This window comes from Papilio machaon, chromosome 4, assembly GCF_912999745.1.
Source record: "Papilio machaon chromosome 4, ilPapMach1.1, whole genome shotgun sequence".
Taxonomy (NCBI): Eukaryota; Metazoa; Arthropoda; class Insecta; order Lepidoptera; family Papilionidae; genus Papilio; species Papilio machaon.
Window position 1 is genome coordinate 826,470 of NC_059989.1, and position 27,166 is coordinate 853,635.

Sequence of the window (27,166 nt, forward strand, 5' to 3'; positions counted from 1 at the left end):
TATTACAAGACGATAAATATTCATACGATAGCATTTTGCTTTTATTTGTCATCTGTTACCTTCGTATTTTAAGGTCTTCTTCTCGGTCTCTCTTTCAATCACACAGAATCTTTTAACACTTCTTGTTTACCTTAACCTAATAAACTGTTTTTCATAATTTAGTTAGTGCATTTTTAAACTAAATACGGTCCCAAATGTACCTAGATATCTTGCAATTAGTTGCCAATAATTCATACTCAGAAGTAAAAGACTAGATTTTACTACAACTACCGAATATAGTGAAGGAATCACTTTAGTTAAAACTGAATAGAGCATTCATATTTTTTGTTGCATCTTCTAGACTTAGACTTTTGTCAAGAGAATCTGGAATCGTCCGGAGAAGATAATGATCTAGGTTTAGAATTTTTCGAGTCCATCAATGCTGGGTTACCCCGCCAACCAGCACCTGTGCTACGATTAGAGTAAGTAGAAGAAGTCACAGGCACCTTGCGGGTTTGTGTAATCTTCAACTTATTTAACCACAAGTCTCTAGTCTTTTTATTCCCTAATACAAAGAATAAAAACAGTATAAATCCCTGGAAAGTTACCGTAAAAGTAAAAAGGTATGCAGCCACTATATTAAATGCAAACAAACCAAATATCCAGGGCAGACCGAAAAGGAACACGAGTAAACAACTGACAGAGGCACAGCGCATAGCTTCATTTGAATCCCCGTGCCTCTGAATCCTTCTAGATGCGAACACGGAACGAACTATCAGACAAAATAGCGTCCAGTTAGCTAACAACATGATAACTATAGGTGCATACACCGCAAGCCATAGAGCGAGACCAGAAGGATAACAAAATGCGCCACTCGGCGTCTTCTCTTCAAATCGGCCCGCATAGGAGTGGGGGGAGATTGAGAGAAGAATACCCACGACAGCGCAAGGGGCGCCCCACGAAAATGCCGACGCCCGCAGCAGCTTGTGAGAAGCATCACGCGTAAAGACCAAAACCAGTCTTCTGTAAGACAAAACGGCTGCAACTAACATCCAGCAGAAAGATGCTAATACAGAGTAATGCAAAGCCACCCCGAGCAACATACAACCCACGTTGTACTCATTGAACTTGGCAAAAACAACTATTAAGAAACAAACAACCAGTAAAAATACAGCTATACAAAGCTGCAGCCAGATCTTGTTACTGTAGTCTCTTCTCCAAGTCCTGAACATTGCAGCTGTCAAGCCTACCATTAAAAGACCTAAGAGTGATACACAACATCCGATAATAGATAGAATTTCTAAGATGTCCTCATCCCGCTGTGAGAACACTGGTCTGGGGACGAGAATTTCAGCAAAGTGCGTAAGATGATCGCATCGGCAGGTATCCATTAACCCCGACTGTGTGGCTCTGATAAAGGTGCAGCCTTCTTGTGACCAGTACCCGGTGCCGTCTTCGACGAAGTGCCAATAGGCACAGGCACGGCTAAGGTTTCTGTCTGGGTCCCTTGTTAGTGGGTTGATATGAATATCAACGACCTGCCAAAAAAATTGTTTATTGTTTACACCTGGCTTAGCCAGTTGAATTACAAGCCGTATATTGACCTCTCCATATACTGACCTCTCCATGTCCAAACTGAGTGATATTCTCAACATTGACGCTGAGGACTCTGCTGTTGACAGAGAGTCTGTGGTGTGCGGAGGCGAAGGCGCGGTCGTTGCGGAACACGACGAAGCTGATTCTTCGCGAGGACTCCGCCACAGACTGCGGCAGGTGCACCACCGCTTCGTTGTCCTCCACGTTCAGAGTTGAAGAGTTCAGTTCTTCTATGAAATAAACGGAATATTGGCCACTTTGATAACTTATACATAAGATTTGATATAACTATGTAACAAATTCCAGTAAAATAGAGTTTTAACGAATTTGAATAGACTTAAAGGCCACCTGCACCAAGTGCTTGAACATTTTGGATATTAAACTTTTAATTTAATTTCGAGAAACTCAGAAGCTGAAAAATAGTTGCTAATTTTAAACAGAAAGAAATTAAGATAACCTGCAATATTGTAATTTGTACAAAAAGTAGTTAAAACCTATCTTAATTCACCTGAGAGCACTTCAAATGAATTTTTATTGAATCTAGTTTCATTGCTAGCGGCTATCCTCAACCCTCGGACTGGATTGTTGGGCTTCGCGTCCGCCATCACGAGGGCGATGTTGCCTCTAACTGCGGTTGCATTGATTGAACCGTTTAAGTATACAGCAGAGCCAAGCTTGTCCAGCATATGTAGAAGGTTCCCAGGGATATCGAGCTGGTCTTCTACATTTAAGAGGTCGTCCACCTGGAAGTACCACATAAGTACCATGTTACCAACTTAAATATTAAAGACCAGACAAATGAGGTACGGCAAATGTAACAAAAAAAATCTTTTAGAACGTGTCTGACATTATGCAATTAGTACCTAGAGAATCTATCTATATATATAAAAGAAAGTCGTGTTAGTTACACTATTTATAACTCAAGATCGGTCGAACTGATTTAGCTGAAAATTGATGGGGAGGTAGCTTAGAACTAGGAGACGGACATAGGAACTTTTTTATCTTGTGTGCTTTTTTTTTTAATTCCGCGCGGACGGAGTCGCGGGTAAAAGCTAGTTTTAAATAGATATTGCTTTTATAAATAAACTAATCTAAACATATATAACTTTTTTACGGTGACAAAATGTCGTCCCATGTTTAACACAATGTGCCATATCTGAACGCGTCCTTGAAACGCCGCTTATGAAATTTACATGTACAATACTATTAATAGATTTCCAATCGTACTAATCTCTAAAGACGATCTGTGTCACATAACTACAAACTATTAAATCAACGTGAAGCAAGGTTTTTTTTTCATTCTGCTTTTGAGAGAAGATTTGGTTATGGTGGCAGACCTATCCACAGTAAATTCTTCCTATAATTAAGGTCTATAATTTCACTAACCTGATCAAACACTTGGTCGATGCTTTCCACCAGAATAGGCCCTGTTTCGTTACTCAGCAGTCGGTCGAGGTCTTCCAGAATTTGCTGCAGCTGTTCTTCTGGCTATAATATTAAACGCAAAGAGTTGGTACCTCGATCATGTTAATAAAATTACTAAAATTTTCCTTAGCCTAAAAAAATGGCAGAATATTGCCAAGTTTTCAGTTGTTAGTTACACTACTTTTCACTGACGTATGGTAATAATGTTTGTATGAATTTCAACTACATATTATATTCGGCCTCTGTTATGACTATGTTCGTATGCTCTGTGCTAAGTCTTAAGTAGCCGCTTTCGAAGAACTTACCGGTTTCGTAGTAGTCATTTCCGTTGTTACAACAACTGTTGTTTGTTCCGTCGTTTCTGTGGTAGGAACAGTTGTAATTGGCGGAAGAGTATCAGTGGATACAGCCTCTGTCGTTTCTGTCTGACATTCTGTTGTCGTCGGTTCCGTAGTTGTTGGTGGTGGTGGCGGAGTTGGCTTCGGTCTAAACTTTTCTGTAGATTCTTCTGAACTTTCGCTGCCTGGTTCGCGAATATGCGGTTGTTCTTGTCGTGTCTATAATGCGGTTTAGTGTTGTGATGTTAGTAACAGCGTGTATATGAATTATTTTTGAGCTCAGAATTACCGCAACAGAAGTTATCACACTTTACTTACCGTAAAATAATTATGATTGTGTGAAGATATTAAATTATTACTTAAGCATGCTTTATGATAAGTGAAATTTAAATTGATATTTGATTTTTGATCATTGCTTTTTGGAACGCGGGCAAATTACGATACGCGCTACACGTACTATAGTAAATCAGAACCAACTTTATAATTGAATGTATAGGAAAATGTACTTAGTACGTTTGGTAATTGTACAGAACTATTCTTTTATACACTTAGAAAGAAAAGAATTTAGAAAGCAGTCAAGCTTTTAAGAAAGAGATATTAAAAAAGAAAGTGTTATACTCGTACTTCAGATGATAACACTTGAAAATTGTCATAAGAACGAAAATTCAGTATTATCGGATTAATTAAACGGATCAAAAGATGGTATAAAAATAATAAATTCTATGGGAAACATTAAAAATAAAGATTTTTACGAATTACACATGCACGTGAGTAATTATTTACAGCTGAAGTGAATTATTCATACTCATAGACAGCTCACAATTATTTGTACTCACAGTATCGCGAGGCACTACTGTCGGCATGATCAATTGGACCATATCCTTTTGAGAGCTGGTGTGGACGCGTATGGTCGTATGAGCCCAGAGTGGAGTTCTTGTCGTACAACTCTCGGTAGCTGTGGTCACCCACTGCACACCTTCGTTGAAGTCTCCCACACACTGATAAGTTCGGCAACTAGAAGTTGTCGTAGATTCACCTGGAATTGATTACGGTGATAAATGCGATGCGAAAATCTATATAATTATGAGACACATAGAGCGCGAAGAATGTATGAAGAATTAGATTGGCTACGAAAAGCATTAATTTGTTTTCATGCTACTCTACTTCTATGTTAAAAGATCGTCACAAACTCTGTATTACAACGAAATACTACTAGTAAGTAATAGAGCAAGTACAATTTACTTGGCAATAATTACCGCCAACCAATTATAGAACAATGATTTACGCAATTTTATAGGGAAATTTGAAGTGATGTTGAAGCAAGGTCCTGCTACAATACAAAGAGTACTAATTATAGAGATCATTAACACTCATTTATCATTAAATAACAGATGTGAATCCATTGATTGCTTCAAAACTATGTTCATCAGAAGTTCATCGCATTTTTTATGTTAGTTAACCAAAAATTATGATAAGTTTAATTACTGCACAATACATAGCGCTGTTTACATTTTCCTTGCCCAACATTTATCTATTAAAAAAATTGTGACGTCCTTAAGCAAAGTTCAAATAACAATGGATCCTCATATAGGTGTTCACTTGGGTGCTAATCTAATTGACCCACTTGTAATGTTCTTCGTTGTCAGGGGTCAGAAGGTGAGGCCGGATGTGGTGTTAATTGTTATGAAATGTCGCGAGTGTCATTGTAAATTATGAATTTGATATTAGTCATTACTTGTAAATTAATAACCTTGAAAATTAAAAACTGTTTAACAAATTCATACTGAAATACTTGGCAGTACTTTCTTATGTTGTTGACAATAGAAACTCATCATTAGCTCACTATCCCCACTGAGGGGCTCGGAGCCTACCCCCAGTTAGGGGTGTCTAGGTCATAGTCAACGCTGGCAAAGTGCGAGTTGGTTGACTTCACACATATCTTTGAATTTCTTCTTAAATATGTGCAGCATCACGATGTTTTCCTTCACCATAAGAACATCGGATAAATGTACATTAGGACGCTCTCATTAGAAACTATAAGAATTAGAAAGCATTAGAAAGTAAATGTAATAAAATTATACAAACCTAATTTTAAAGTCGGCACCGAATCGAAACCTTTGCAATAATATGCTGGCTTCATATATTCCACCTCCATGTCTTCCCACCAGCCCGGCATCACTGGCATCATGTCAGAGTTCAGTTCAATATGAAGCAAAGCCGTTCTTCCATCTAAATATAGCCTCTTTATTTTCGAATTATGTATTATCTCTTTATCCTTCCAATCTAGTCCTGGTGTTACTGATTTAAATTGTTTTAAGACTTTCTGAGTATCGTTAGCGTAAAGAGATTCCTCTCCATAAATTTGTGTGTATTTCGTACGATAGAATACAAACTCCTTCAACTTCTTCAACCATTGTCTGTATGATTTCTCCAAATTTTCGAAATTATATGGTTTCTTCAAACGTATTTTGGTCGCGTAAACATTTCCCACGGATTGCTTCTCTCTGATGAACAAAACCTTGTTGGACTCTGCCACTTGATAGGTCTCAGTATCGGTGTGGACGCACCAGTAGTAGCCGTCAGTTATCGGCTTCAGCTCGAACACGTTGGTATCGTCTTCACGATGCACCTTGATCCTCGTGGGGTAGTGTATCACAGAGTCGGAGAAGCAGTATACGTCGCTTTCTCGTAATGAATCGTTAACTCGTAACAACAATTTATTATCCCTAAAAAAAAGAAAATTCTAGAAGAAAGTCGCAATTTACAAGATCCTATAAACAATTATTTTATAGCAAAAGCTAGTTTACCTATCGAGTGTAACGTTCATCGTAATATTTTTCATCTGAATAGATCTTTCGCAAATTACATCGTAGAATATGTAGGAACTGTTGACAAGATACCAGAAGTTGTCGTGTAGAGAGCCGAGCAGGGTGTCTGCTGAATGCACGTTGTCTTCGAAATTCCATTCAGATTCCGGTATCTGAATCGGGTTAAACGTAGATTAACAACTAAAGCTAAAAAAACAAATGGTTACCAATTTTATACAATAACAAAATGATACTTACCTCACAATGATCATCTTCTGCATCATACCTTAACATAGAGAAATCGGAACTCATAATGATGCCCAATGGATACGTCCTACTGTACCCGGCCGCTTGGAACATCGGATTGTTCGCATTCCTCCAGCCTCTGTTCAGAATCGACCCACCGTTCTTCTCACATAATTCCTGAGCTTGTCGCCACGTCGCCCGGACTGGACCTCCGCTTACACCGCTCAAGACCGAAAGGCAAGTCGGTCGTGGACTTGAGAACCTCCATGATTCCCACAGATCACCGCAACCTTCATCTGTCATTTCATCTTCGTCTGGATAAGGCTTCAAAAAGCAATACCTATAATGTTTCTCGTCACATTTCGTCGCCGTAAAGTTACTGACCGGGTCTATCACTAAACATAAGTCCTCATGTAGACCTAGCTCTTGATTATAGTTGACATCATAAGTTGAAAATAAAAGCCGACCGATCGAACTTGAGTAAGACCAGTCTATGAAAGGACCACCGGGATATATCGTCTTATATTCAGTCCATATTACTGTATTCAAATTTGCAATATTCAAACTGTTGTACAAAGATGAGGAAAATAAATTGCCAACACAATCGTTGAACATATCCGCGAACACTTCGGGACCCTTTTTTCTGTAACATATTGGTTCCTCTTTCTGCTTCGTAAAGGCTAACTGAAAGCCCACAGGACATATTGGTGTCTTCTGTTTCTTTCCATCGCTTTCGTTAATGTTTATCCAAAATACGAACAACAGAGATAGAGTTTTCCCTATGGACAACCACTGCAGGATCATCTGTAAGAGAAACAATTTGATTTTATTTCTCAATATCATATTGATGAATAAGACTATTGGCCTTGAATGAAAAGCTAATATGATGAATTTTCAGGTGAGCGTTGATAAGAATCTTCGTATAGTACATATTCTTAAATTTTTTTAATTAATCAATTTTGTGATAAAAAAATTTGCATAATCGCGTGTTTTAGCTATGTAATTAACTGAAGTTACTTTAGTCGGTTCTAAATATTCTTTGCGAAGTAACTTTGAAGAAGGATTTTTTTTTCTATGTATAGCCTATGTTTGGATATTTTTATTCTGTACAAACATTTGGGGAATTGAACAGGTTACACACAAAATTAAGTGCGGATATCTAGTGATCCGTCGATTATCTTATCAAGTTAACAAGCAGGCGGTGATAGTGGGCAATCGGCACTTCACTGTATTGCCCGTATTCGGATATTATCGTTTCTGATTTGCGCCGAACCGTGAACTCTTGCTTAATGATTTTAATACGCAAAGCTTCGATAAATCTACTAACATTGTTAATGATGCTTTTGTCAACATTAAAATAATTATGTAGGCTAACAATTACATTAGTATTGGTACTAGTAGCTAAGTAATAGATCTTTATACCTATTAATTAAATATTTATCTTTCTTTATAAAATACATTTAAGTACTTGTGAGATTGTCTTCCGGTAAGAATAAAAACTAGTTTCCCATTACCTAAATGGACGACAATTATGCCTCAGCAACTTTTCAACCTTATACGGAGGTCGAACACGACAAAGGTTAAATTTAAAGCAATTTTACAATTACAAAAAAAAACTAACTGTTCAACTAAGATAAATAAACAAATCGAACTAAAAGGGCTAACTCTTAGACTATATACTGTACAGTTAAATATAAATTCATTCTGACACGCAGACGCCATGAGTCCCAGCAAGTTGGATTAGGTGTGACAAATCAATATAAAGCGTGGATACAATCCGTTATGACCAAAGACAGTTATACTGGATAGCTTAGGAAATGTACTTATATAGCCTTCGTATTCAAAAATTATAGCCTATTCGAATACTTCTTGTAGTACTCTACACTCAGAGTCATGGTCTAATACAGTGATTTAGGGTAGATTTCCTATAGTGATTACTGTTGTCTGAGGAGACTTTGAGTGAGGAAGTTAGTGTATCAGGCGTTTTTCTCGTTTTCAATGATAAAAAAATGTGAAAGTTTTTTTTTATAATTTTTCTGAATCATATCAATCAACACGTGTGTTTTTGGAATTATTCATAGTATACCTCTACAGTGAATTTGTCACAATTTATTACTAATGGTACAAATACTGGAAACACGTTATTAAGCCGAGTCATCGATAGATATCATTGTTGATTTAATGACGAGACAATTTTTTCAGAAAGGAAATGAGAACTAAAAATTCGTTTAGAGGTCTGTCTATAATTTTAGCAAATTAAGAGTTTGGAGTAACCATTTTACTTCTTTTCCAAAATAATATAGCAAGAAAAAAGCAATTATTTAAAACGAATTAAATTATAATGAAAAAGAATACCTATAAAAGACTTTCTCATATTTATATCCTTATAAATATATATTTAGAAAAGTTTTCCACAAGTACAGAACAATACGAAGTATTATACGACCTTGTTTTGTATCAGCACTACTATATAAGTTTATCAATTCACATGTACGAGTAACAACAAATGCCTTATACGTAGCATTAGCACTGCCTACGTTTTGCTTCACGATACATTGTGAAAAGATTTGAAAACCAGCACCACTTTTTTAACTACTTCATAGACGCAGTTGGACGACCGCCCAAAGCGCTGGACAGTAATGGGCGTCTCTAAACAACGTGTCTGAACAGTCTTACCTAACTCTATCAACACCCATCCCCAATGCATGATTTAGAAAGGAAAGGGTGCAATGTAGAAATCTCTTCAAGTACTAGTAATGCAAAAATCTACACTTATTGTGAATATGTAATAGTAAATATTGCTAATTCCAAAAAACCTTTGAAGGTTGAAAAGATTTGGTCGCATAAATTGAACTTCTCTCTTCTGATTGTAATCATAGCGACGCCCCCACCGAATAACCCCGTAATAGGAAAAATCAAATTTTTCAGGAGAAGCAATAAATCGTATTTCTTTAATAACTTCATCAATAATTATTGTACAAGAATCTTTTAGATACCAAAACAAAGCTAATTTTTATAGCTTCATTGTATTTAATTTTCATTCATGTATTCCGGGCGTATTCTGTGCTATGAAGGATTATAATATAAAATTATAATACCGGAAATAAAAAAATCTGTTTCAATAACGACTTTTTATCTCCGTAATTAACATTAAGAAAAATATTAAAAAAAATCATTACCTTTAATAGGACCTTTAGATGCCGAATTCGACGGAAAACAAAAAGTGAGTGGATTACCGGTAAGAGTGCATTACAGGATTATTCGATGGGGGCGTCGATAGGTCGTTTCGTAAAAGTACTCGTTAAGATTTCCAATGCCTAAACATCTGTACTAAAAAACATGTAATTCATTTGATGCCATTTGAAAATATTTTTGACCATAAGTTTTCATACACGTGTTTCGGTTTTTTAAACTCACATACATTGATTGTACATTGATTCCATCAATGACAATTGTCATCTATTTCGCAACGATTGCTAGTATTCTAAGAATGTAAGATGCAGTTAGATGCAAATATCCCATCCCCCCACTTCCTTTCCCCGGGGAAATTATGTCGATGCATTGAATTGTCGTGCGACCGCTCTCAGCGCATAATGCGGATTTTTTGCGTGAAACCGACCAATTAATCTCACGTGATGTGGAACACGAAACGATTAAATCAATGAAACAATATAATACTATATCCGTAGTCAGGTATGATTTTAAAAATAAATAACATCCTGTAACTGACGAGCTATAGACATTAAATGCAACTATTAAACGTGTACGATTAGGAATTTAGCACTGTTGCCGTGTTATACTGAGCTAGAAAACACTGCTAGCCAAAAAAACATTTGAGGGAGCACTACCTCGCTCTCTTACTGAGTATTTGACTATGTAACTCATGCAGAAAATGTTCTGTACAATATTTTCTTCTACATTAAATAAACTATTCATAAAAAAATTTAGTTAACTAGCATAGGTGGGCACAGTTAATCAAAAAGTTAACTTCGTTAATCGTTAATTCGTTAAATAAAAATTTAACTTCGTTAATCGTTAAAGCGTTTAATTTACGAAAATTTAACGCAAGTTAAAGTTAACAGTTAAAGTTAATTTTTGTTTATATTACGAGTATAAGGCGCAAGCGGGAAATGGCCATATGAATAATCTCCGAATCGTATGGACCTATTTTGTCGAGACTTTCAATAGAACTTAGGCTATTTTTTTACTGCGCTTACGAAATCTCGGGCGATCGCTAATCCTATCTATAGTTTAGTTATATAATATACTAAAATATAATTTAGACAATAGGAGCGATGTACTAATGCCTGTACCATAATAATGACATAGCATGCACTAGTTACACACACTTATATAGTACACTGACAATGATGGACAATTGACTTTTTCAGTCAATTTTTTTATCGACAATTCGACGTCACGGAATTAGAGAGCTAACTAAATTTAGACAACATAAATTTTCTATTAAACAGTAAGACATGTGATAATATTCAAAAGAAAACAATCAAAACTTTTGTGCAGTATTTACATTTATCTGTTACTATTTGCACCCGGATATTCATTTGCTCATACTCCAACAACTGAAAATTTAATTTTATGTATAATTTGGTAATATTTTTTTATTTTATTTTAGCTAAGGGCCCACGAACAGACTTATCATTTTTTACGTACTTTTTATTTATTAATATAGATTTATTAATAAAACTTCTAACATCAGAGGAAACTTATTATAACATTGATAAATAAACTATAAAACCAATCCAGTGATACATCTCAACGCATCAAACTATACAACTGAGATGCCTTCGATAACTTCTATCATCTAATGATCTATCGTCCGATCTATTGTTATATGTTAAATCAAGTTAAATTACTCTCAGTGTATAGAGCATAAGTTACACGACATAACGAAAACAACCGATCGCGGGTGATGTCTTCTCTCTTTCTTATCACCTATAAAATCGTTATAGTTAATTAGTAAGAATATGTTTTGAATTATTTTCAACGACATTCGATTAATTTTAAAATAAACTTTCGATATACGTAAAAAAATCGATGTCTTTTTGTAAAGGTCACTTGTGGCGACATTTCATATATTAAATTTAGTATAACACAGTTTAACATTATTTCACTAACAATTATTTTATCTTTTTCCTCATTCTTTCTCGTTTTGTCGTATACTTTTTTTTTGTAAACAAACAAATTATCTTCGCTATTGTCTTTGCGCAGCGCACGTGCATCCCCGACCATTAGAAGGGTTGGGGCCATAAATCCATTGAGTTCGTTATCGCATTCTCTGTGCGGCTGTCCATTTGATCCTTTGTTCATATTTTTGTTGTTGTTAAAATTATTTTTCGTAGAATATGAAGAAGCCCCAAAAAAACAAACGACGGTAATAAACACCTAAATCCCTTTTGTTTTTGAGGAACGTTTATTGCGTGCACATTTCGTCTTTGGTATTTTTAAATTTATTTTTCATTGTTTGTTTCTTATCTACGCAATGACAAAAAAATCCTATTTGTACGCTTTTTCAAATGAACCATAAACGATTTTTTTTATTTTTTTTTTTGCTGTCTTTAAACTTCAATATTAAAATAAACATTTTCGTCGCCAACAAAGTTTAGTTGTAATTTAGTTACGAAGTTGAAGAGTTATGCACACTTGATTATTTTGATTGCAATTCAACGCAGTGTTTATCTATATATATAAGTGTACAATTATTGTATTTAGAATAAAGTACTTTCGTACCTTATGTTGGTTTTATAACAAAATCATGTTCTAAAAAAAAGTGATGTTAAATAAATGAAAACCAGTTTTAATGTGAATAAAATGTAATATAGACTTTTCAAGATATTTGTGTAAATGTGAAATAATTAAAAAACTTTGAAGGTGTCTAGCGCCTAAACTTCGCAATATTTGATAGAGGTAAGTTTGGTTAAATCGTCACTATTTTCTAACAAGGATTCTGCGGTACTCTTTTGATCACGTCTTTCCCGGCCGCTCGGTGTATTGTATAACATGCATCACAATCGCTCGTTCTCGTTCTCTCTCGTTCTCGGTCACCATTCGACTCGCCGACGGTCGCCGAACATAGCCGAACTTACAAATGTAGCCTGTTGCATAATTTAAATAAAATGACAACACGTCAATAAGTGTCTATTGTAACAATTAACGGACTAAATTAACGGAAGTAGAATTTAACGGAAGTTAACAAGAGCGTTAACACTTTTTGAATTTAACTTAAAAGTTAATCCGTTAAGGAAAATGTTAACTTCGTTAATTAACGATTAACGGATTAACGAGTTAATGCCCACCTTTGTTAACTAGTAACATAAGTACTGATTTTGTATAAACCCAACAAAGTGTAACATGACAACTTACTTTTAATCGTTCAAGTATCTTTTTGCTTTCTCGTCCGATTACTGTGACTGGTCATCTTCTCACGACGCTCTCAGCTCACAAGTCCAAGGCCACATTTCCACGGTACACCTTCCCACGATCCGTGATCTTGGATGACGTATCGCTTCTGGCGTGACGTCGGTTCCGCCTCGTGAGCCTGCAAGGAATCACAGTTTTTACATCGGAATGCCGGTCAACATGTCATGCTTGGATGGGAATTAACTATCTTATTGTTACGTCTGTTATTGTAGTTTCGTTGGGTTTTCTTGTGATATAACAATAGAATGGACCGTTAGAAATTTATAATATGTTCCATTTTTCTAAATCAACAGTCTACGGTTAATTAAGTTTTTTTGTATCTTATTTAAGTTGATTTCTTATTATGTATTAATAAAAAGAGCATTGTGGAAACAAACAAGGCACTCATTCAAATGTAGTAAAAGTTAACAAACTATTAACATTAACTTGGAAGTTACTCAACATTCATAACAGTTGAGTAATAAGCTGGCTTACATAATAAGTATATGGACAATGCTGTAGTTAATTCAGATGGTGTGACTTAATAATACTTAAATATATAAAAACTGTAGTAGATTTGACGAATTTTATGATTGAAGATTTGACAGTTCTGTAAGTGCATTTTAATAGTACGATAGAAAATGCTACTTCTTATAAGGTAACAAATGAGAAAGCAACTGCTGCCCAAAGATGTCCACATTCGCAGATACGTTGTACATCAATGGAGAAGAGACGCATAGATAAAGGATATCTTCCCTACCTATGTGTTCCTTCGCCAAATCTATTTCCCTTCCCATCCTTTTCTTGTAGGAAAAGTATTGAAAGAGAAAGAAGACTAAAATTAGGCCTCCTACAAGCACTAGGACACAGGACACAAGACGAAGTCCTATCTATTTCAAGTAATTTCATAGTAATAACATTATTAATGCAACACCATAATAAACAACGTTAATTAAAACCGAATTACGCTTGCAAAAAAAACCTTTTTATCTTTCCTACAGTCGCGTGACTAAGTCAAATAAATGTTTATTAATCATCCTTGTGCTACCATTTCTAAACATTTTCTGTCTCAATAGCAGAGCCTTACTCCATATTTGATAATGTCAAAGTTACAGAGCTTCGTTTAGCAAAATACTTTTCACAAATCGTCTTTATTCTTCTTTGCGTATAAGGAATTTAACACTTTAGAAATCGGCCGTCAAAAAATATAGTAATAGCCATTTCGGAATTATACTGAACTTATATCTTTACTTTTACCGTATCCGAGTTATTATTGAAATGTCAAACCCATTTCGTAATCTCACGCGATCGATTCGGCGATTTACAAGTGCCATTATGTGATTTATGACAAACTAGAGTGTCCAGGATTTTCAACAGAAAAATATTAATCGTACATTTGCCTCAGATATTTTAAGGTCGCGGAAGAGATTCATTAAAACGTTAGTCACACCAACCTTGTCAATATTTACCTAACTGACAGTCGCCCGCGAATCGGTTGCGCGAAAAAAAAATCCGGATGGGTAGCCTATGTCTTCTTCCAGATTAAGTTCTATATCTATGCCAAATTACATCAAGATCCGTTGAGGCGTGATACCTTCAAACAAACATCCATCTAAACATTCGGATCTATATATATAAAAAAAGTCGTGTTAGTTACACTATTTATAACTCAAGATCGGTTGAACTGATTTAGCTGAAAATTGATGGGGAGGTAGCTTAGAACTAGGACGGAAATAGGAACTTTTTTATTTTGTGTGCATTTTTTTTTATTGCGCGCGGACGGAGTCGCGGGTAAAAGCTAGTTTATAATATTAGTAAGATTGAAATATTCTGAACAGATCCTAAATATCTCTAATACAGATATAATATCTTTTATACAATCACCAATGAAACCACTAGCAGCTATTCCTTATAAAAATCGTACAAGGACCTTGCTTTGCAATAAAAACTTAAATATCCTATAAAAATAAATACACGTGGTATTTCTTGCACGTGCTACTTTTTCTCCTCAAATCATTATCACCAGTTTAAGGCCTGTCTTGCTCCTTCCGAAGCATAATTATAGACAAGTACAAATTGCGAAAATGTACGTACACATTACGTATAATGTCAGAACATGTTCGTTCTACGAAAACAAAACATTGTGTACTGACCCTTTTATTACACTGTTTCGGATACAAACACATAATTGTTCATGTTAGTTCTTCATAATAGCAGTTATACTTAAATTGGTGTTCAACGCCAAATTATTTACTATTATATCTGGTTGTAGATTACGTAAACCTTTACTTTTTTCATTTAAAAAAAAAATATTATTTCTGACTTTTTCAAAGATGGTTCCCTTTTTAAAAGGGCTGGTAGACAATATGTTTAACAGTGATTTGACATTGGATTTCACAGAATGTATAACAATTCATGTGTTGTCATAATTTATTACAAAAGGAACAGTTCACTGGAGCGACAATTTCTAATACAAGTAGCCATTTCTAAAGCAGTTCGTGACGGTAACGAATGGCCTATCATTAAAAAGATATCGTAAGTACTGTAACCATAAGAAATAAATGTAGTTATTAAAGAAAAACTAAAATACCACCGATTCCAAAATAAAATTGACATTTACACATATTCTTCTATATGAAATTCTCGTGTCACAATATTAGTTACCATACTCCTCCGAAACGGCTGACCGACAGGCTTGACGGACGCGGACGGGCGACGTTATATGCTCTTTAAAAAACTTTAACATGCTCACAAACAGACGAACCTCATATTTTTTTTTATATTTCAACTAGCTGTCGCCCGTGACCCCATCCGCGCGCATTTAAAAAAAAATTAATAGCGGTATGAAAAATAGATGTTGGCCGATTCTCAGACCTACTCAATATGCTCACAAAATTTCATGAGAATCGGTCAAATCGTTTAACCACAAACACCACGACATGAGAATTTTATGTATTACATAAAGTTATCACTTATTTATTTAGAATTATTTTAATAATCACATTAAGGGCACGTCAGTCACACTTTGGTGTAGTTATTAATAATAGAACAAGGTTGTATAATAATGTCGCAGTGTTGTCATCCTATTGGCTAGTATTGGGTGCAGTTGTCCGTTGACTAAATAAACATTTTATGGGTACTTCCCCACGTCGTAGTTACACCCGCCTGACGTCAATCCATTTTTTACTTTAACAATCGTCAAAACATTGCCAAACAACAAAAACTTACAAGTTTACAAAGAAATAGAAATTATAGTCCTCTTTTCCTTCTAGAATTTTCTGATGGAAGAGGAAATGATTGGCAAGAGAGGACATTGACTGGAAAAAGCAAATATCCTCTTCCTGTTTACCCTCTTCTCTGTTCAATGACGGCAGCCGCGCACGCATCACATCTACATCTAAAAAGTATTTGTAGCAATCATTCACACATGAAGTAACCAACTTACTAGTTTCCAACCGGAATACATGAAGTACATCAATCACTAACATTACAGTGGGACCGAGCCTATGATATAGGAGAGATAAATTTTCAATAATATCAAATCAACAATGGAATATAAATGTCAAACGTAAAACAGTTGCCAGTTGCTATTTAGTACTTATTACGTCACGTTTAACATAGTCATAGTATAGTCGTTGTCAGCTCATAGATGAGCACCACCGAAGGGCTCGGAGCCTATCCAAATAGGGAGAAAAGACCAGACGTTGACAGTTTGATGATAACCAGAAGTTGACATCACACATATCTGTGACTTTCTTCGACAATATCTGCAGATTGCATCACGTTGTTCTCCTTCACCGTAAGAACGTCACATGAATGTACAGTTAAAATTCTAAAATCTCGTTCGATCCTGGACGTAAAGGTTTCTCGGACGAAGACCGACGTTCGTCACAGATAATCCAAGCGAATAATTTGTTTTTATCACAAGACTTTTAATGTAACAGCCTCTTTTACATCACCTTTATTTCATTAAGCTTATTACAATCTAATTACTATCTAATTATCATATGTTTTATGATAATTAGATAGTAATTTCTCGTAATTAATGTGCGAGAGAAGGCGAATTCTTCGCGCGACAGACACGTAACATATTCATTTTACAGATACATCGCATGATTCTAGTTTAAAAAACCAACCAACTAGACAACTAAAATATTCAAAAATCAAGATTGTTGAAGTCTAGGTCACAACAGTGAGCCTAGCAAGAATATTTGCGACAGTTAAAATTAACATGAGATTTTTGGTGTATTTACGTAGTAGGGGCGCTGCACCAATTTTAATAAGCGCTGCACCCACAGTATCGTGAAATTTAACTTAAAATTTAAGACAACCCTTAGGTACAGATATTTATATAATGATGAATCTATGGTCCATTGTATACACATTAAGTAATACAATGTCATATAAAACATTTTTGTATTCATATTTCTGTACAGTCCAACATTACGACGGTACGAATAACAAGAAGTGATATCTTATCGTAATGTTTACGTTTCTAACGTCTCTGATTCAGTCCTGAGCTCAAAGTTACACACTCAATATGAAGTAATGAACTATGAATGGATTTGTTTTTATATTAAAGTCCTTTGTCTATATAAAAACTGCACAAACGAGAGTAAACACATATTTATTGGTATATAATATTTTGATTTCAGTTTTCCAAAAAAAAAAAACTGTTTTGATTGTTTATTTGTGAATCAACTCATTCGAGAGTGTTCTTCTTCTTCTTTATTTTTGGCTTCGGCACGGTTTGTGCCAGCGTTAGGTAGAATAATTTTTATGAGTCGCCATTTTACTTATTTACAGATTTTCTTTTTTAAAGATCAGAATAATTATATAAGGGGAAAAAGAAAACTAAATTACATTTTAATGTTATTATTCATATTAACCTATTTATAATATTATATACACGGGGATTAAAATCTCGAAGAAGTAAGGAAATGTTGGTAGGAAAGGGAACGGAAAGAATACTAAATATACGAAAGAATTCGAGAGTCAATGCTCCGTTTTTTCTGTTGACGTCTTATCTTCATTGTTGTACTGACAAATTAACATATATCTAAGACATATATGTACAAACAAATTAGTTATATCACACATTTACAACTTCAATATAATAACGCTAATTGGACAGTAATAAGGTTCAAATTTAATTAACCTAGTAGTGGTTATATTTGAATCAAAGAAACTATCAATAAAGAGATTTAAACTATGAGACGGACGCACTCAGATATGTTAATTATTCACGAAAGAAGAACCCTTAGTGCAGGTTTCTGATGCTACACAAATATAGAAGACTTAACTTTCTTTTTTCAAGTTAGTTCAGATAGATTTAAATAAAATATCTAAACGACTAAAAAATTGTCGAAACAGAATTAAATTTAAGGAAAAAAAGAATTGCAAGCAGATCAGACTATGAAATTCTTAAAACACACTAAATAATTAAATAAACATTACGATTTTTAACTGCACAGATCTTAAAAACACCACACTTCCACTTTTAACTGTTTTAAAGATAAAACGATTCGATTGAATTTTATTACGTTTCTTTTACTAAACAGATACCATTACAAAGAAACAATGAACTAGTTTTTTGTATCACAAACAGTGATATAGTAAAAACCATACAAAATTCTAGAGATAAAATTTACTTCCTTGGAACATGTTTCGGAAATATGGAACACATTTTACGAAAATTACATTTTGATTTCTTCAGTCTGTGTTTCATCAATCGATACCTTTTGTAAATGTTTTAATTACGTAGCTTCGCGTCATTCAATTTTCTATTATGTCATGTTGTAAATATATAAACTATATTATTGTTCCGTTATTTCAGTTATAAAACATCTCCGGACACAATACGTTATGGAATTCATTAACGTATTTATAAATATAAGTCATAATAATAATGTCAAGTTTACAAAACACACAACCATTTCAATTCCAAGAAAAAAATACAGTTGTCATATTTTATTATTCTTCCGAATATTACATGAAAGGAATCTATATATATAAAAGAAAGTCGTGTTAGTTACACCATTTATAACTCAAGATCGGTCGAACTGATTTAGCTGAAAATTGATGGGGAGGTAGCTTAGAACTAGGAGACGGACATAGGAATTTTTTTATCTTGTGTGCTTTTTTTTTATTCCGCGCGGACGGAGTCGCGGGTAAAAGCTAGTATGATTTAAAACAAAATTTAATGAAGCAATTCCTTTAAAAAAAGGTTCTGTACATCTGGAGAAATCATTAATAATGTGTCATTCTTGTGCCCAATGAGGGGTTTGGAACCTACATAAGTTAGGTGTAACTAGGCCATAGTCAACCATGCTAGCTCAATACGAGTTGGTTGACTTCACACTTATCTTTGAATGTTTACCACACTACTGCGCCTACGACGCTTATTAGTAGTGGTGTTATTAGAAGATAAATTTTTTCGTTCACAATTTTTATTAAGCAATTATCAAGTAAAATGTACTTACTTCTTTGGGAACAGTTTATGTTTATTTCTGTCTACTAAATTATTATAATACGGTAGTTATTATCAACAAAGACAATTGAATATCCAGCTGAGAAGGATATTTATGTAATAAAACGGAAGTCTAACCAATACACAACGTCCGCATACGTGCAAGATTATATCTGACAGCGTTAATCAAAAACAATCTGTATCATAGTTGCATAAGGCGCATAGTCGTATTAACTGTTTAATTTTAATAAAGCATGTTAGCAATTTGATTGCTTCACATATTTGATAATCTTAATCAATATTGAAATCTGTGTCATTATAAATTAGACAAATTACTTAAAAAAATAGCATCATATATGAACCTATGAATAAATAAACCTTCGTAACATCACGTTGTATCAAACGTGAAAAAGCTGGTCAAACCTGAAAAACTTGAAAAACTCAATCCAAGCTGCCAGTTATAAAATCACTTTCGCGCACGTCTTGCGATTATTTTTAGCAATCGATTAACGCTACGGAATCGATTTTGTTATCGGTCAATTAACGGGCTACGTGTTTCTGTTACGATTGCTCGAGTGCGTTGCTGCAAGCCGACTCGAATACGAGAATGCACTCTATTATTACGTCATGATTGTTCATAAAGTTAAGAGGGTTCTTTTAATGTAGAATTTGTATGGATCGTATAAAAGCCCCACTTTTGTTTAAGTCCAAAAAACTCTCTTTAAATACTCGACCGAGAGACTATGATTGTATTTACAGTATTTTCCAGAATATTAGGATAATTATTAAGTATTTAAATCTGTTCTCAATAAGTGTGCAAATTTTCAAAACAACCTGATAGCTTGATTTGGAAATTCCGTATCTTAAATAGACAGCCGTCCATTAGTCATTGCGGTTAACATTCGAAGGAATGGAAAAAAAATCACTGCAATCATCATCATCAGCTCACTATACGTCCCCACCGAGGGGCTCGGAGCCTACCCTGAGTTATGGGTGACTAGGCCATAGTTAACTACGCTGGCCCAATGCGGGTTGGTTGACTTCACATATCTTTTAATTTCTTTTCAAATATGTGCAGGATAAATGTATATATGTAAATCGAAAAACACATTGGAACATGGCGGCGGGATCCCAACCCAGGACCTACAGATTGCAAATCATGTGCTTAACCCCTGAGCCATAGACACTCCATTGCTGATAGCTACAATCACCTGAAAGTTATTAATTTCTTTCTTTACTATTTCTCCCAATTATCCTGGTCAAATAACAGTGTTAGTTAGTTAGTTAGGTAAAAGAATGATCGGCTCTGCCTAGTTTTATTGGCGTGGTTTTTGTAGCAAAATAGTTTATGGAACTAGGCTTGTTAATACTATTAGTGCTATAATGTTGGAGGCACGCTGAGTTATAGCGTCCAATTCGGACTGGAGGGAGCGCCCTGCGTCAAGGAGAAAGTTCATGTCCGCCAAATGCCTACGTACTTTGCAGTACATACCTTTTACAAAAAGAAAATATATATTTTTTACGAACAAAAAAGAAAAAGGGATTTAACATCTAGTGATGTATAAAATGACACCATAAAATATAAGGCAAAAACTAACTAGCATCGCGTATGCAATGTTGCCATATCAAATAAATTTGTTATTGTTATGTATATTGATACAGTTGTTATATAGAACACCTTGATATAACATTTACCAATATAAAAGTAACATTGTATACTAAATTATTATTTACTATATTATTACTGTTTATTAGTGGCTCGTTTAATATAAAAAATAAAATAAAAGGATATACACATATGACGATGAATTTTTTTCCCTATTCTTCGTCATTTGAAAATCAAGATTTACAATATTGGTGAGTGAGATTAGGTTTTTTTAAGTTATTTCTAAAAAAAAAGCGATATTAAAAAAGTAGTTAATTAACCTAAACCTAAGTGGTAATATTCTGCACGTTTCTCAACTATTCAACATTGTAGCGCGATACACACAGCATTGTTATAGAGCTATGAAGAACTCGCGTACTATTGTAAATTACATAGGCTTTGGTATGTATAGACCTTTCGTTCAATATAATAAAAATTAAACAGAAAATATAAAACATTTTGACCTTATAATTACAATAGATAAATGTAGAATTCAAATTACAATTGTTAAAACACTTTATACAGGATGTCCATAAACTCTTCAGAACCGAAGATCACATCCTTGATAGAAAAACAGTTATTAATAAATTAAGGCCACATAATATTTTTTTTTTTAATTTAAAATAAATCTTGATAAACTATATCTATAGTTTAACATTTAAATAACCAATTAAAACACATGCTGTGTATCAACATTTGTGTGTACAGACATATTTGCATGAGAGATAACGACTAGGTTACTATAAAGAGACAATTCCATTGGTTCTGAACGTGCCTACATCTTGAGAAATGAATCATTAGTCTACTTTATCTATTTACTGCTAACGTGAAACATTTGCTGCTGCACACGTAATTGTTACGTTCAACATAATCAGCTATACGTCCTCACTAAGGGCCTCGGAACCTACCCAAAGTTAGGGATGACTAGGCCATAGTCAACCACGCTGACCTAGTGCGTTTTAGCTTCCCACATATCATTGATTTTCTTCTCAGATATGTGCAGGTTACATCACGACGTTTCCTTCACCGTAAGAACGTCGGATTAATGTACATATGTAAATCGAAAAACACGTTGGTACATGGATTCGAACCCAGAACCTGCAGATTGCAAGTCAAGTGCTCAACCTCTGAGTCCGTTACGTTACTTAAACTTCATTACTTAAACTGCCCGTAAAAAATCATTGATCGCTTCGATTTCCCGCCGCTTGTTTGACCTTTGCTTAATTTATTACTAAACCTGTACTAAAGGACTCCTTTACTGACTATTAAACGACCCTGAGTACGACAATTAATGATAATTCTAATTACTCACTAATGTGAAAATCCAATGCCAATGAAAATGATTTGTTATTGAAAGAACGTATAGTTTAATTATTATTTCTGCCATTCGTAGAAAATTCTTTTTAATTTAAGACAGATTTCCATATGCTAAAAATATTTATAAGAGCCAAATTTTACCGAAGTATCCATGTGATTATAGTACCGTAGCATTGAAAAATATTTTAACATAATACAGACTAAGTAAATATTTAATTAAAAGGTTAACAACATATCGCACGGTCTTGAACCCCAGGAGACCGGCTGGAACTGAACTCACAATGTCAGCAAACCAAGGTAAGGCGATTGTTCACACACTAGTTTTTTTTATGTTAAAATACATTAAAACATCAACAACTTTTTATCAACAAAAACAATATTAGTGTTATATTCTTAAGGTGGATTTCCACTGTCTACTCACTAGTATAACTAAATGTTGTTACCCTTCACATTAACTTTGTTAAAATAGAGACAACAATATACAAGTGATACTGCAATCGGATTTCACGGTTATTCTTAAAAAAGTAATCGTTAAACGAAACTTTTATGACTTTATAATGATCATAAACCATCCCGAACAATTGTCTGCACTGCGACAAGTTTTTGTGAACGAAATTAAGATGAAGTTTTATTAAAGTCAATTATAGTGCAATTAGTAGTGGTATGACATGACTCCGACTTTAGTTTAAATGTTCGTTTTTACCTCTGTTGTTTTATTTACGACCAACACATTAAACTGTTGTCAAATAGCTTCTACAAGAATTCCAATCAAACTATAATAATACATTAAGTTAGGGGTAATTAGGCCTTCGTAATTTTAATGTCCATATAAAAAATAAATTGTTCGGCTTGACAATATAATTTGGAACTAGCGATCACCCGCGATTTCGTCAGCGCAGAAAAAAGTAGACTGTAATATGCCCGCGTGCATCAACCGTCCCGTCAAAATCCCGGCAAAATCGATCCAACCGTTCCGTAGATTACCCGGAACAAATGCGACCTTGCGCGAAATAATGGACAGACTTAACTAACTTAACTAAAACAGATAATAGACGGACTTGACTAAAATAATAGACGAATAAACGCGATAGACATACAGACAAACAGAAGAACATTTTAGAAATTAGTTTTTCATTATCAGCAACGTTTATAAACGATGTCTTAAACCTTCGAAATGTGCTTAGTATGTATGACACACATACAAAGGGCATGTTACACATTTTATTAACAATTAGAAAGACCTTTGATGGTGTAATAAACACCATTGGTGTTGGGTAACTCGACCTGGTACCTAAACATGTGTCAAACGTGTCACGAATATTCTTATCGTTACACTCTCAATTTACCCTTTTTAAAGTTTAGTGGTTTCGTGTATTACAAGACTCAAATTATATGGCAATGCATTACTTCGCAGTTACCTGATGATTCTTTGCGGTTGGGGAACAGGACGGGTAATAGCGTGCCGCATCCCTTTACGTCCAAAAGTTAACCAAAGTGTAAGGAAAGTTCGCTTAACATATATCAAATTATCAGACTGAATTAGAAGCTTATAGAAACTATCTTAAAGTTGCATTTCTGTTAATTCAACATCTATGGTTAGCCCACAGAGTTCAGCAACATGTAGAGTTGGATAGCATAGTAAGTTATCTCATAAGTAATCCGTTTCCTCTCCAAATTGCCCAGTTTTAAATCGAATTAAAACTCCAAACAAAAACTAAGAACTACTAGGCCTAGTATAAACACGTTAAACAAACCCGTGATAAAGTTTATTACGAGAGCCGACGCCACGTCATACCATTTTAATGACGTCTTTATATCACGCTAGATAAACAGTCACCTGAAGCGTGATTTTAAACGTTTTCATTGAGCAAACACCTGCACAAAAACATATATAGTTATCCTTATCCATCCTTTCACTGGCGCAACAGGAGAGATATCTTCTCTCTCATTCTGTTTACTTGACAGAGATAAAAATATGTTTTTGTTCAATTGTTTAGACAACGGAAACCCATTGAATTCAGCTTAAAAATTATGATTATCTTTATAAATATATTAATAGTTGTCAGTTTAGTTTAGTATAGTTTCGTAACATACTTCACTATACTCATGTTGTCGTTCACTTTCTTCCAAATAAATTATTCTTCCTTTGTGACGCATCAAAAGTGATTCTTGATTCTCGTCACCTTATAGTCGAAGTACATATTTTAATTTTTGATGTCAATTTTTTTTTTATAATTAAAAAAAATAAAAAACGTACATAAAGTATGAGTGAAAAACACATAAAAAATTAAATAGACGAATAACGTTTTGAGATTAAAGTTTTTTTTTTTCTCATAAGTGCCAATTGTTTTCAAAACATCTAATGACTGGTTATTCCATCTGCGAAACTATGATGGGAATTTTAATTTGACTTCTTTGCAAATCAGCCCGTTAGTAAAAAGTAAAAATAATGGATTCAGTGTTTCGATACTGGAGGCACAGCAATATGAAATGGTAACCGGCACATTATAACTTTTTTTTAATCAGGCAAAGGCTAGTTATGGAATTTAAGTTTTTAACGTCATTACAGATTATGCATTTTTTACTATTATTTCGAAACAAGATAGTATCAACTTTATTATATAAATTACATTTAAATCGTAGATACAAGAAAAACTCAGATCGTCTAAAAACACTAACGACTTATTATTTCAGTTAAGCTGCGAAGGTCTTTCGGAGAATGCCGTGTCAAAGGAATTTTTTTTTTTATCTGTGAAATATATTTTCCTTGAAAAATATTTGGTATAATTCGCTTATGAATCATTCATCCCGCTACTTTATTACTACATATCTAAAACATGTTTTTAACAATTGATACACGTAAGATTTTTACGTTATCTATGTACATTTTCGGGAGTTTGAACAAATTCAGGAACTTTGGTAAGACTACCAAAACTTTGTTAACTAGTTTAAAAACATGATACGATTCACACTAACTGTTAAACATTGACGAAAATGTTAGCTGTAAGTTAGTATATTACATAGTTATTATTTTTTTGTAGCGAATATTCGTACAGATTATTAACAGATCGTAATATCATTTTACATATTGCCCATCGATTAGAGTACGAGGCATTCACGCTGTTCAAATTAATTCGAATTCGATGTTCAACCTATATAATGTGATATAATTTTTTTTTTAATAAAATTTGACTTCATAAAACACAAAAAAAGTAATATAAGCTTGAATTTAAAAAAATTACTTACCTATCTGTGCGTAATATTCACGAAAAGCCGTTTAAAATTTAACACAGCACTTCAGCAGTTATCTTATAAGTTTTCTCAATAGTAAACTTGCGAAACAACACTGAAACACACTTATCAGATCACCAATAATTTTATCACTTGTTACGTACGATATGACATTTGTCAAAATTCCCGCCAACAGAGTTACCGCGCGCGCGTTTGTCGACGACGCTTCCCTGCTACAGACTGCAGACACCGATTTACTTTTTTTCTGCACACCACGGAGGCTACATGTAAAGCCGAGTGCAAATAAAACATATCGCTGCAGAAAGAAGGTTTAACTTCAGGCAATATTAATGAAAACATTTTTATTCCTATTGAACGTCATTTAGTAGGAAGCTAATTTTATGAAACTAATCTTCACTGATTGTCTTGAGTTTGTTCTTAAATCTCCGCGTGCTTGTTATAAAGATGATTTGTCTAATACACCTTTATTTGTATTTATTGATAAAAAAATAATACAAACAAAACTTAATAAACAAAGAATTAAGAATCAATGAGAATGTCAAAACCTTGATAATGTTTTTTTATTCAGCTTCAATGACGAAAACAATATCAAGAATTTGACAATTAAATGCTTAGATCACTGAAGATCCGTAGAAAAGGCTTCGCACCGCAAAACGAGTAGAACTCTTGAATGCAATTTGCCTAATTGATAACCGCATAGATTATTTTGCTGACGAAAAATTACTAAATCAGCTCTTTGGTACTCAAAAATTATTATTTACGTTTAAATTCAAAAGTAACATAAATTTGTCTTTGCAAAATTAAATGGGGGTTTAACACTTTTTTTAAAACACGTCACAATTAAGAATATAAATCCAACCAAGAACATTTTGGTACAACGGCGTTAATAACATAAGTACAGCCAGCTTAAATAAAATAAATTTTTTGCAGTAGAATGCAAACGGACAAGCTTCAATCGACTAGAAATAAGATCTATATTAAGTATTACTGCAGTTGTTAATTTGTTATTATTCTTTTGCAATATTTTGAAGTGGGTAAATCTTAATTCGGTCTGCAAATATTAATTTCTATACCCTTCTCACATTCTTTAATGTTGTAGTTATGCTACTACTAGATAACGCATTATTTGACGTAGCATTCACGGTACTAATAATTACTAATATTATTATCACATAATTTTTCCTCTAAATCAAACAACTCAAATTTGTAATATGACGTAGAATCGTCGACGCGAATCGTTTATTCGATAAGTACAGGCGTAGCGACTATATATTTCAAGTGTATAGATATGCAACGCCATCTTGAAAATCCCATCGACTGATGTTGGTGACAAAAGAATAAAATGTTGGCGACGCATACTGCATACAAAGCTCTATGACACTGTATTTCTTAAGTCACTTTACGACTAAAATTGCCGTGTTTCGAAGATTTACGTTGCCTTGTGTACGAAGGGAAGGGATCCGTCTTCGAGTCATACTTTTAAATAAAACAAATGTCGTCTAATACAGTGCTTCTCAACATGCGTCGCGATGAACAGTGATGTAGAAGGCTTCTAGAATATCAACAACAGTTTTTCATCGTCATCCACTTAGCAGCAAGCGGCGCCAAGTACTTACATGTATCTTTTTTCATCGTCCAACTCGGTGGAAGTAAGGTGTTAAATTTTCATTCTAAA

General features: G+C 34.1%; 1 protein-coding gene across 2 annotated transcripts; it reads right to left on the reverse strand.

Moving 5' to 3' along the window:
* Positions 1-119: 119 nt before the first annotated feature.
* LOC106719005 (adhesion G-protein coupled receptor G2) lies at positions 120-25,698 on the reverse strand. 2 transcript variants are annotated; one of them, XM_045677824.1, is made up of 11 exons: positions 25,486-25,698; positions 12,773-12,947; positions 6,404-7,195; positions 6,146-6,318; positions 5,424-6,064; positions 4,175-4,374; positions 3,306-3,557; positions 2,962-3,063; positions 2,084-2,318; positions 1,600-1,802; positions 120-1,517 (listed from the first exon to the last, which is right to left on the reverse strand). In XM_045677824.1, the coding sequence occupies exons 3-11, from the start codon at positions 7,193-7,195 to the stop codon at positions 354-356; spliced, it is 3,762 nt and encodes a 1,253-aa protein (XP_045533780.1). In that variant the 5' UTR covers positions 12,773-12,947; positions 25,486-25,698; the 3' UTR covers positions 120-353. The 2 variants fall into 2 exon arrangements, with proteins under 2 accessions (XP_045533780.1, XP_045533779.1); XM_045677823.1 differs by having other exon boundaries at positions 1,600-1,805.
* Between the last annotated feature and the right edge of the window lie 1,468 nt (positions 25,699-27,166).

Bases quoted from the DNA above. Each gene is read 5' to 3' on its own strand.
- LOC106719005 (XM_045677823.1), bottom strand. From the start codon at position 7,195: ATGATCCTGCAGTGGTTGTCCATAGGGAAAACTCTATCTCTGTTGTTC. The intron at 1,806-2,083 runs GTGAATTAAGAT...TTTATTTCATAG, and splicing joins TTCATTTGAAGTGCTCTCAG to AAGAACTGAACTCTTCAACT. The intron at 1,518-1,599 runs GTCAGTATATGG...TTTTTTTGGCAG, and splicing joins CTCAGTTTGGACATGGAGAG to GTCGTTGATATTCATATCAA.